Genomic DNA, 12,938 nt, shown 5'->3' with positions numbered 1-12,938 from the left:
TCTGATTGAGAATCATACTTAGGTAGCCTGGGTTTCACTGTGTGTTTGTGGGTGATTGTTCCTGTCACTGTGTTTGTTGTCACAGGATAGGACTGTTTTGCGTTGTCACATTTCTTGTTTTTGTTAGTTTGTTCATGTGAAGTTATTTATTAAAACATGAATCAAAACAACCACGCTGCGCTTTGGTCCGCCTCGCGTACAGACGAACGTCGTTACACTGCATTACAACTGGCTGTGATTGGGAGTCCTATAGGGTGGCACACAATTGGCCCAGTGTCGCTGGGGTAGGCTGTCAATGTAAATAAGAATTTGTTTTTAACTGACTTGCCTAGTAAAAAAAACTTAAGTAGAAGGAAATTTGTCCCAAAACTTTTGCTCCCCTAAAATGTGGAGACTATGTATAAAAAGTGCTGCAATTTCTAAACTGTTCACATGATATGGATGAAAATACCTTAAAATGAAAGCTGACAGTGCACTTTAAACCACATTGTCATTGTATCTGGAGTACAGAGCCAAAATAAATAAAACAGTTGTCACTCTCCCAATACTTTTGGAGCTCACTGTATATATACATTTTTTGGGGGGGGGAGTCATTGGCCCTAAGTGATCGCTTATGTTGCTTATGTCTGGAACCGGCCCTGAAACTACAGTGTATATGTTTGTTTCAGATTTATTCATAAAGACATGTATAAATGCATAAAACTGCTGGCAGAACTGATGCAAAAGGTGCAGAAACCAGCCGTCTGGTACTTCCAAATATCTCAGAGGTAGCGTGGGAAGCAAAGCAGCAGGCATAACACGTAAGTACCCTTAAGCAAGATCGTGGTTTGGTCATGTGATCTGGCGTGTAGCATAAAAGGTGGAGGCTACTGCCTGTGGCTCTACTCCATAGGCAACGATGAAGGGGCTGCTCATTTTGACTGCGCTGTTTGTGGCCGTTTTCGGCAAGGAGACTTTTGAGGGGTGAGTGGACACACCAATGGTACTCATTTTTGTAAAACTGTCCAATTCTATTTGATGTCATATTGGATATATCACCAGTAGTTGCTATGTAAAGATTGAGGAACCATAGGAAGGGTAATAATGCCATATGTCATGCTTGCCCCTGTGATTCTGGAGACATGAGATGCTTCTTTAGACTGAACGACAGTCAGACTTTATTACTTTTCAATCTTCACTTCAACTGAATCGTTAGAAATGACTACTCATGGGGGGAACGGAAAGATAATATCTTCAATGATTTAAAGAGGAAGCAAAGCTTATGGTTAATGGTGACAAAAACTGTAAGTGATGCTGTAAGCAGGCATTTAGCCACAGTCTTTGTTGGGTCACTTTTTTCTCTCCCTTTCTCAACTCCAAGCATAGTTGTTGAAAGCTGAATGGTTCTCCTGTCTTTGTAGGGACCAGGTCCTTCGTATCACTGCGAGAGATGAGGTCCAGCTCACTCTTCTGAAGGATCTGTCTGAGATGGAATATCTCCAGGTATGTGACATGATAATCACCACTGTAGAGCCTTGACCAGGCCATTTCCCTTTCACTATAGCTGCTCAAAACACTTATATCGGCAAACATTTTAGTCCAGGACTAGGCTTAATCTGTGTCTGGGAGACCGGCCCATTGTGTTGGTTTGTTGACCTAAAGTGCCATTCCTCTTCTCTGTCCCAGTTGGATGTGTGGATGGAAACCACTGACCTCCCCACTTCTGTGGACATCAGAGTTCCCTTCACCAGCCTGCAGACTGTCAAGGCCTTCCTGGAGACCGAGGACATTGAGTACTTCATCATGATCAAGGACCTGCAGGTAGGACTGCTTTCTGTGTCAGGGAGAAAGTGACTGAGGTCAGGGTGATTACTTCCGTCTTACTTCGTCTTGGCTGATCTTGAAATGTGTAAATCCATGTCGTGACTTTCAGTAAATAAATACGATGGTTGAATAAGCCTTGTCGTGACTTTTGACCTCCCTTTTGCCCACAGGTTATGCTGGATGAGGAGAAGGAGCAGATGCTGAGTTCCGCCCGCGCCACTGCCCCCAGAACCAGTGATGACTACGACTACTCCAACTACCACACCATAGCCGACGTAAGTTCTGTATCCCGAAACGCAAGCGGCAAGGAGAAATGGGACAGCCCATTTCGCATGACCACTCAGAGCAGCACACATTCAGGCAGACACTTTTAGACTGTTATCATAAGATCCACATAAGAGTGACATGACAGTGACATGGTCTGACATGATACCTAGAATATTGTTTGAGTTGACTGTAACATCTCTCTTTCTCTCTCTCCAGATCTACGCTTTCCAGGACATGCTGGTGGCTGAGAATCCCAACCTGGTTAGCAAGATTGTGATTGGCCAGAGCTACCAGGGACGCCCCCTGAATGTGCTCAAGGTAAGTTCCTGACCACAGTGGGCCTTGTCATATAACTAACGAGTACTCTTTACACGTGAAATATAAATCTAATAGAGACATACAAGCCTAGTTTTTGCCTGATCCTGATCCTGGACCATTTTTTGGTACATGTTAATTAAGTGCTTGGTTGTATGTAAAATGTCTCAAGTTTACAGTATTTGAGAATTACGGTAGATGTTCATTACATCCCCCCCCCCCCCCCCCCCCCTTCTCTATTTTCTAGTTTAGCACTGGTGGAACCAACAAACCTGGTATCTGGCTTGACACTGGAATCCACTCCAGGGAATGGGTGACACAGGCTAGCGGCACCTGGTTCGCAAAGAAGGTGCATCAGCGCTAACTCACTGACAGTCTTTAAACCTTTCCCCTCTCTTCATCTACGCATCTGTTCACCAAACCACTGTATCACTCCCACTATTACTCACTATGTATGGGCAGTCATCATGTAAGATTTATGATATCATCTTTCTGTTTCCATGTCCAGATTGTGACCGACTACGGACGTGACGCCGCCCTCACCGCCATCCTGGACAAGATGGACATCTTCCTGGAGATTGTGACCAACCCTGATGGCTACTACTACACCCACACTAGCGTGAGTCGCTCACAACAGAAAATGTGTCATTTACGGTACATTTTAGGTTAATGTTCCGTACTTGATCGCTATGATTACTAAATGTTACATTGCGTTTACATCACGTTATACAGCTCCACCTCTTTGATTATTAACTCCATGTTACACGTGTGTGTGTGATCTGAATCTCTTGTACATATGTGAGCCAGTTTGCTACAGCATGAAAATAATCCTGTAGCAACAGGACATTTGAATTATAATGTGGATTATAATTAATGGACAATTTTGTAAGGGTTGATACATTTGTTGCAAATCAAATCTGAAATGTCAAAGTGGAAATTAAACTTCAGAAGTCTTTTCAAACCTCAAATACACTGCACATTTTAAAAGTTCTCCTGCTGCAGGGTGATCAAATTAAGATCTTACATCTGTACCAAATATCAACTATCAAATCTAATTTTCACAAATCTCAGTGTTGTATCCTGTTTTGTCATTTGACTTCTCTCTGACTTCATCAACCTTTCATGTTCCACAGAACCGTATGTGGCGTAAGACCAGGAAGCCCAACCCTGGCTCTTCCTGCATTGGAACTGACCCCAACAGAAACTGGGATGCTGGTTTTGGAGGTATATTTTCCAGTTCACTTAAATGTTCACTCAAATACAAAAGATTCAGATGTCACAAACTCAATAAGAGACCAAATCTACATTTTCTTGTCAAATAAAGAGGTATCTCCTTGCACCTGGTGAGACAGTATTTTACTGTGGAAAATGTGCATTGTTATTTTTTAGTCTGGCACTAATCTCTTTTATACTTTTGTCCTTTTGTCTATCTCCTCTGTTATCTTTGGTAGGTCCCGGTGCCAGTGACAGCCCCTGCTCTGAGACTTACCGTGGACCCAAGGCTCACTCTGAGTCTGAGGTCAAGTCCATCGTGGACTTTGTCAAGTCTCATGGCAACCTGCAGGCTTTCGTGTCCATCCATTCCTATTCCCAGATGCTCCTCTATCCCTATGGTTACACCAGGACCCCCTGCAAGGACGAGAGCGAACTGGTGAGTTCAGCATCCATCAACTAGTTGTCTTTGACATGTTTGGTAACAACTTGTGGCATCCGTGCCTATAGGCGGCACCCTGCCTGCATTCTCCACTACATGTGGCCTCACCAGGGGAATTGAGGCTCCAACAGGGTACTAGTTAGGTTACTTTTATTATCTGCCCACAGCACAACCTGGCCAGGAAGGCTATCACTGATCTGGCTTCCCTGTACGGAACCTCCTACAGATACGGCAGCATAATCAACACCATCTGTAAGTGTCAAACACTGGCTTAACCTATTAATTGCTCTAAATGGATCCCATCGCGTGCCATTCCAGTACACTCTAGTCCACCACGGTCTATCAACATGAGCACACTCCATCTGAATAATATAAACAATGCTGTTATATACTCTGTGACATTAACTATTGTCAATTCCCTTTTTTCTTGTCAATTCCAGATCAGGCTAGTGGTGGTACCATTGATTGGACCTACAACCAGGGCATCAAGTACTCCTACACCTTTGAGCTGAGAGACACCGGTCGCTATGGTTTCATCCTGCCAGCTAATCAGATCCTTCCTACTGCCAAGGAGACTTGGCTGGCTCTGATGGCCATCATGGAGCATACCAAGGACAACACCAACTAGATGGGTCACCACGACAACCAACAGGACACTGTCATTGTACTGTTGTACATATATAGGAAAAGCCTAGATGTACCATTAAGTCTACCATGGTTATTTCCAGGCCAGAAAGAGATCAATAAATGTCAACTGTTATACCTGATTTTGTCTATTTCATTTTTAACACTTTGCCAAGCTCTTTAGGTGATGGCAAAATGAAGCAGAGATAAAGGTTGTAATGGTTGGAGTAATCTCTCGTGGAGAGGTACAAACTGTATATGAAAAAACATATTTGAACTTGTGTGTCAAAAATAAAGGACTTTAGTAACATAAGAAAAAAACATGTTGTTTTAAAATGTCTTCAAAATGAAAAGAAGTCCCCTGTGGGTGTGGGCAATATGAACCTGACAAATATGTCTAGGGAGTGATGTGGCTTCTAAAGCAGTTTTGGTGTTTCTCTGTCTTCAAGGTTTGTGGCCTAACACATGTCTAAAGAGGTTCAGCAAGGTTACCCTGGGCATGTGGTTTAGAGGGGTAATGGGTGTGATAAACCCATTGGATCATTTCACCTGGTTTAATGTACAAGTATGTTGGTTTGAATTAGTTAGATTGTTAGAGAAACTGCAAATAATCTCTGACATGAATGTCTTTAAAAGGAGATATGCAGGGCTAAAAAGTGTTGGTCTGATGTTTCATGAGCTGATATGAAAGATCCCAGAAGTGTTCTATATGCACAAAAAAACATATTTCTCTCAAATGTTGTGCACAAATTAGTTTACATCCCTGTTAGTGAGCATTTCTCTATTGCCAAGATAACCTATCCACCAGACAGGCGTCACGCTCTGATCTGTTTCACCTGTTCTTTTGATTGTCTCCACCCCCTCCAGGTGTCGCTTATTTTCCCCAGTGTATTTATCCCTGTGTTTCCGGTCACTCTGTGCCAGTTCGTCTTGTATGTTTTCAAGTCAACCAGCGTGGTTTTTACCATGCTCCTGTTTTCTATTCTTTTTTTTCTAGTCTTCCTGGTTTTGACCCTTGCCCGTTTCTCTGGACTCCGTACCCGCCTGCCTGACCCTTCTGCCTGCCATGACATCGAGCCTGTCTGCCACTCTTCACCTCTTGGACCAAGAATCTGGTTTTGACCTTTTGCCTGTCCACGACCTTTCTCTTTCATACTCCTTTTGGACATTAATAAACAAAGACTCTAACCATCTGCCTCCTGTGTCTGCATCTGGGTCTAACCTTGTGCCCTTATAGGGGTGGCATATCAAGAAGATGATTAAACAGCCAGATCAGGTGCACCTTGTGCTGGGGACAATAACACAGCACAATGCCACTGATATCTCAAGTTTTGAGGGAGTGTCAAATGTATATGCTGACTAGACTAATGACCACCAAAGCTGTTGGCAGATCATTTAATGTTAATTTCTCTACCATAAGCCACCTCCAAAGTCGTTTTAGAGAATTTTGCAGTATGTCTAACTGCCCTCACAACCGCAGACCACAACAGCCAAGGACTTCCTTTTCCGGCTTCTTCATCTGCAGGATCATCTGAAACCAGCCACCCGGACAGCTGATGAAACAAGAGTATTTCTGTCTGTAATAAAGCCCTTTTGTGGGGAAAAACTCATTCTGATTGGCTGGACCTGGCTCCCAAGTGGGTGGGCTTATGCCCTCCAAGGCTGTGCCTTTCCAGTCATGTGAAATCCATAGATTTGGGCCTAATTTATTTAAATTGACTGATTATCTTATAGGAACTGTAACTCAGTAAAATCTTGAAAATTGTTGCATGTTGCATTTATATTTTTGTTCAGTATATAAACACAATCAACCAAAACAAATCTAATCAAATTTTATTTGTCACATACACATGGTTAGCAGATGTTAATGTGAGTGTAGCGAAATGCTTGTGCTTCTAGTTCCGACAATGCAGTAATAACCAATGAGTAATCTAACTTAACAATTCCACAACTACGACCTTATACACACAAGTGTAAAGGGGTAAAGAATATGTAAATGCATTTCGATGTAAGTCATTGAGTTCACTTATTCCTCATCTCATAATAAATGTTCACTCCATTTTCTCTTTCCCTTGTTTTTCTTTGAGTTGATCTGCATGTTCCTCTCCTCTCTTCTATGCCAGCTGGATGTGTGTGGACACACATATACACACACACACACACACACACACACACACACACACACACACACACACACACACACTGCTGCAACTATTATCTAGCCTGTTGCCTAGTCACTTTACCCTTACCTATATGTGTTGTACATACCTTCAGTTGAAGTCGGAAGTTTACATACACTTAGGTTGGAGTCATTAAAACACATTTTTCAACCACTCCACAAATGTCTTTTTAAACTAACAATAGTTTTGGCAAGAAGGTTAGGACATCTACTTTGTGCATGACACAAGTAATTTTTCCAACAATTGTTTACAGACAGATCATTTCACTTAAAATTCACTGTATCACAATTCCAGTGGGTCAGAAGTTTACATACACTAAATTGACTGTGCCTTTAAACAGCTTGGAAAATTCCAGAAATGATGTCATGGCTTTAGAAGCTTCTGATAGGCTAATTGACATCATTTGAGTCAATTGGAGGTGTACCTGTGGATGTATTTCAAGGCCCACCTTCAAACTCAGTGTCTCGTTGCTTGACATCATGGGAAAATCAAAAGAAATCAGCCAAGACCCCAGAAAAACAATTGTAGACCTCCACAAGTCTGGTTCATCCTTGGGAGTAATTTCTAAACACCTGAAGATACCACGTTCATCTGTACAAAGGCAAGTATAAACACCATGCGACCACGCAGTTTTCATACCACTCAGGAAGGAGACGCGTTCTGTCTCCTAGAGATGAACGTACTTTGGTGTGAAAAGTGCAAATCAATCCCAGAACAACAGCAAAGGACATTGTGAATATGCTGAAGGAAACAGCTTCAAAAGTATTTATATCCACAGTAAAACGTGTCCTATATCGACATAAGCGGAAAGGCCGCTCAGCAAGGAAGAACCCACTGCTACTAAAAGGCCTTAAAAAAGCCAGACTACGTTTTGCAACTGCACATGGGGACATAATGACTATCTTTATGTTCAGAGGAAAAAGGAGGAGGCTTGCAAGCCGAAGAACACCATCGCAACCGTGAAGCACGGGGGTGGCAGCATCATATTGTGGGTGTGCTTTGCTGCAGGAGGGACTGGTGCACATCACAAAATAGATGGCATCATTAGGTCGGAAAAATATGTGGATATTTTGAAGTAACATTTGAAGACATCAGTCAGGAAGTTAAAGCTTGGTCGCTAATGGGTCTTCAAATTGGACATTGACCCCAAACATACTTCCAAAGTTGTGGCAAAATGGTTAAGGACAGAAAGTCAGGGTATTGGAGTGGCCATCACAAAACCCTGATCTCAATCCTATAGAAAATATGTGGGCAGAACTGAAACAGCGTGTGCTTGCAAGGAGGCCTACAAACCTGACTCGGTTACACCAGCTCTGTCAGGAGGAGTAGGCCAAAATTCACCCAACTTATTGTGGGAAGCTTGTGGAAGGCTACCCAAAATGTTTGACCCAAGTTAAACAATTTAAAAGCAATGCTAACAAATACTAATTGAGTGTATGTAAACCTCTAACCCACTGGAAATGTGATGAAAGAAATCACTCTACGATTATTCTGACATTTCACATTCTTACAATAAAGTGGTGATCCTAACTGACCTAAAACAGGGAATGTGTACTAGGAATAAATGTCAGGAATTGTGAAAAACTGAGATAATATGTATTTGACTAAGGTGTATGTAAACTTCCGACTTCAACTTCGTACCCCTGCACATCGACTCGTTACAGGTACTCCCTGTATATAGCCATATTATTTTAAATGTGTATTTTTATTAGTTATTCACTGTGTATTTATTCCTAGTGTTACTATTTCTTTTTACCTCATCTTTAACTCTGCTTTGATGGAAAATGACACGTAAGTAAGCATTTCACTGTTAGTCTGCACCTGTTGTTTAATTAGGCCCAGCCTTTGGATCTTTGGTTTTCCTAGATATGACTACTATATCGTCATCACTACATCTAATGGATTTGGATACTGCTTTCAAGCTCCTGTCTGCAGCATTAGTAAAGGTGTGATCAATATTAGTAAAGATGTGATCAATACATGTTGATGATTTCATTTCTGTGCTGTTTGTAGCTACCCTGGTAGGTTGATTGATTACCTGAACCAGGTTGCAGGCACTAGTTACAGTTTGAAGCTTCCTCTTGAGTGGGCAGCATGATGAAAGTCAGTCAATATTTAAATCACCCAGAAGATAAATCTCTCTGTTGATATCACATACATTGTCAAGCATTTCACACGTTATCCAGATACTGACTGTTAGCAGTTGGTGGCCTACACGATGAAGGGGCTGCTCATTTTGACTGCGCTGTTTGTGGCCGTTTTCGTCAAGGAGACTTTTGAGGGGTGAGTGGACACACCAATGGCACAAATTGTTTGTAAAACTGCCCAATTCTATTTGGTGTCATGTTTAATATATCACCAATAGTTGCTATGTAAAGATTGAGGAACCATAGGAAGGGTAATAATGCCATATGTCATGCTTGCCCCCGTGATTCTTCTGCCAGCGGCTATGGAATCTTGAGCTGTTCACCTGACGTGCTACCTGTCCCAGACCTGCTGTTTTCAACTCTCTAGAGACAACAGGAGTGGTAGAGATACTCTTAATGATCGGCTATGAAAAGCCAACTGACATTTACTCCTGAGTTGCTGACTTGCTGCACCCTCGACAACTACTGTGATTATTATTATTTGACCATGCTGGTCATTTATGAACATTTGAACATCTTGGCCATGTTCTGTTATAATCGCCACCTGGCACAGCCAGAAGAGGACCGGGCCACCTCTCATAGCCTGTTTCCTCTCTAGGTTTCTTCCTAGGTTTTGGCCTTTCTAGGGAGTTTTTCCTAGCCACCGTGCTTCTACACCTGCATTGCTTGCTGTTTGGGGTTTTAGGCTGGGTTTATGTACAGCATTTTGAGATATCAGCTGATGTAAGAAGGGCTATATAAATACATTTGATTTGATTTGATTCTGGAGACATGAGTTGCTTCTTTTGACTGAACGACAGTCAGGGTTTCTTACTTTTCCATCCTCACTTCAACTGAATCATTAGAAATGACTACTCATGGGGGGAAAGGACAGACTATCTTCAATGATTTAAAGAGGAAGCAACTTTAAAGAGGAAGCAAAGCTTATGGTTAATGTTGACAAAAACTGTAAGTGATGCTGTAAGCAAGCATTTAGCCACAGTCTTTGTTGGGTCACTTTTTTCTCTCTTTCTCAACTCCAAGCATAGTTGTTGAAAGCTGAGTGGTTCTCCTGTCTTTGTAGGGACCGGGTCCTTCGTATCACTGCGAGGGATGAGGTCCAGCTCACTCTTCTGAAGGATCTGTCTGAGATGGAATATCTCCAGGTGTGTGACATGATAATCACCACTGTAGAGCCTTGACCAGGACATTTCCTTTTTTTCCGGTCAATTCCAGATCCGGCTAGTGGTGGTACCATTGATTGGACCTACAACCAGGGCATCAAGTACTCCTACACCTTTGAGCTAAGAGACACCGGTTGCTATGGTTTCATCCCGCCAGCTAATCAGATCCTTCCTACTGCCAAGGAGACTTGGCTGGCTCTGATGGCCATCATGGAGCATACCAAGGACAACACCAACTAGATGGGTCACCACGACAACCTACAGGACACTCTGTCATTGTACTGTTGTACATATATAGGAAAAGCCTATAGGTACCATTAAGTCTACCATGGTTCTTTCCAGGGCAGAAAGAGATCAATAAATGTCAACTGTTATACCTGATTTTGTCTATTTCATCTTTAACACTTTGCCAAGCTCTTTAGGTAATGTCAAAATGAAGCAGAGAGAAAGGTTGTAATGGTTGAAGTAATCTCTCGTGGAGAGGTACAAACTGTATATGAAAAAACATATTTGAACTTTGTGTCTCAAAAATAAAGGACTTTAGTAACATAAGAAAACGCAAAAACATGTTGTTTTAAAATGTCTTCAAAATGAAAAGAAGTCCCCTGTGGGTGTGGGCAATATGGACCTGACAAATATGTCTAGGGAGTGATGTGGCTTCTAAAGCAGTTTTGGTGTTTCTCTGTCTTCAAGGTTTGTGGCCTAACACATGTCTAAAGAGGTTCAGCAAGGTTACCCTGGGCATGTGGTTTAGAGGGGTAATGGTGTAATAAACCCATTGGATCATTTCACCTGGTTTAATGTACACGTATGTTGGTTTGAATTAGTTAGATTGTTAGAGAAACTGCAAATAATCTCTGACATGAATGTCTTTAAAAGGAGATATGCAGGGCTAAAAAGTGTTGGTCTGATGTTTCATGAGCTGATATGAAAGATCCCAGAAGTGTTCTATATGCACAAAAAACATATTTCTCTCAGATGTTGTGCACAAATTAGTTTACATCCCTGTTAGTGAGCATTTCTCTATTGCCAAGATAACCTATCCACCAGACAGGCATCACACTCTGATCTGTTTCACATGTTCTTGTGATTGTCTCCACCCCCTCCAGGTGTCGCTTATTTTCCCCAGTGTATTTATCCCTGTGCCAGTTCGTCTTGTATGTTTTCAAGTCAACCAGCGTGGTTTTTACTGTGCTCCTGTTTTCTATTCTTCCTGGTTTTGACCCTTGCCTGTTTTTCTGGACTCCGTACCCGCCTGCCTGACCCTTCTGCCTGCCATGACATTGAGCCTGTCTGCCACTCTTTACCTCTTGGACTATCCTGGTAGATTGATTGATAACCTGAACCAGGTTGTAGGCACTAGTTACAGTTTGAAGCTTCCTCTTGAGTGGGCAGCATGATGAAAGCCAGTCAATATTTAAATCACCCAGAAAATATACCTCTCTGTTGATATCGCATACATTATCAAGCATTTCACACGTTATCCATTTACTGACATTTAGCCCCTGGTGGTCTATAGCAGCAGCCCTATTACTTCAGCAGTATTAACATGAGATCCTCTCTAAGCTTTACGGGAATGTGGTTCTGAATATAAAAACGGCCACACCTCCACATTTAGCTTTTCTGTAGATCTTGTAACCATGTATTGTTACCATTGTATCATCAAAGGTATAATCTAAGTGAGTTTTAGAGATTGTCAGAATAGGAATGTCATCCGTTACTAGCAAATTATTGATTTAATGAAGCTTGTTTCTTAATTAAGCTACATATGTTAACATGGGCTATTTTTTTAGCACTTTTCTGTGATGTCTGATTGCTTAGCCTCCCAGTAAAGCAATAAAAACAGAGGTAGACATGCTCCGGTTATTTATGTGTGTTCAGGGTGAGCTGCACACGGTGGACTTCCTGCTAGGGCACAATGTCTAAGTGCTAACAGTATAACTCTGTTTTATAGGCACATGATTACTGCATACAATAGCTGTAGGATCAGCAGAGGCATTCAGGGAAGTAAGAGGGACATAAATTAGGTTACTTACATTGTGTTTTCCGGTGCCCCTAGATGATGTACATTTGCTAAATCATTATGACAACTCAGCGACTCAATGGTAGGGATTAAATGAGCTGGGCATGCGGCCATAAAAGGGCAGGTAACTCCCACGAGCCCATTTCAAGATGGCTGCGACTCATGGTCCGTTAGTGTGGAGAAGTGAAAACTATATGAATCTTGAACAACGTTGATATGTGGTGAAAGCGAAAACTCCACAGATGACAAGGATGTGTTATTTGTTGGCCGATGACATTATCGATTCACAGCCCAGAAAGTCAAGAAGTTAATTTTATACATTGTTTTCACTCAATAACAAACATCTTACATAGTAGGCAAAGTTTTGATTTGGCCTGTGTTTGAGCTAAATTTGATCCACATTTCTGCAAAACCACCCAGCCAGTTAAACCATTCCTCAAGAGCCAGCTTAACTGCCAAGAGTTTCCGGTTTCCGATGTCAACATTTTTCTCTGCAGGTGAGAGCTTACGAGAAAAGAATGCACATGGGTGGAGTTTCTGATCAGAGGGGGAATGTTGAGACAGAACAGCACCTACCCTGGTGTCGGAGGCGTCCACCTCCACGGAGAACTTGAGTTCTGAGTCTGGCTGAGTGAGGACCGGAAGTGAAGCGGCACTTGAGTTCCAGGAATACTGCCTCAGTCTCAGGGGTCCAGTGGAACAGAGTGGAGGTGAGAGTGGTGAGAGGTGCTGCCAGATGGCTGTAGTTGCGGATTAAACATC

At 42.2% G+C, this 12,938-nt stretch overlaps 1 protein-coding gene across 1 annotated transcript; it reads left to right on the top strand.

Annotated features, from left to right (window-relative positions):
• The first annotated feature begins 883 nt into the window (after nt 1-883).
• Nucleotides 884-4,803, top strand: cbpa1 (Carboxypeptidase A1). Its single transcript, NM_001165141.2, is given in 11 exon segments — nt 884-963; nt 1,401-1,482; nt 1,666-1,800; nt 1,974-2,078; nt 2,287-2,388; nt 2,633-2,734; nt 2,894-3,004; nt 3,519-3,609; nt 3,837-4,036; nt 4,207-4,291; nt 4,480-4,803. Coding segments are annotated over 11 exon segments (1,266 nt in total). The 5' UTR covers nt 884-898; the 3' UTR covers nt 4,668-4,803.
• The last annotated feature ends 8,135 nt before the right edge of the window (nt 4,804-12,938 follow it).

The sequence above is a fragment of the Oncorhynchus mykiss genome, chromosome 1 (genome assembly GCF_013265735.2).
Source record: "Oncorhynchus mykiss isolate Arlee chromosome 1, USDA_OmykA_1.1, whole genome shotgun sequence".
Taxonomy (NCBI): domain Eukaryota; kingdom Metazoa; phylum Chordata; class Actinopteri; order Salmoniformes; family Salmonidae; genus Oncorhynchus; species Oncorhynchus mykiss.
The sequence above is the reverse complement of the archived record's forward strand: the minus strand, read 5'-3'. Positions and strand labels throughout refer to the sequence as shown.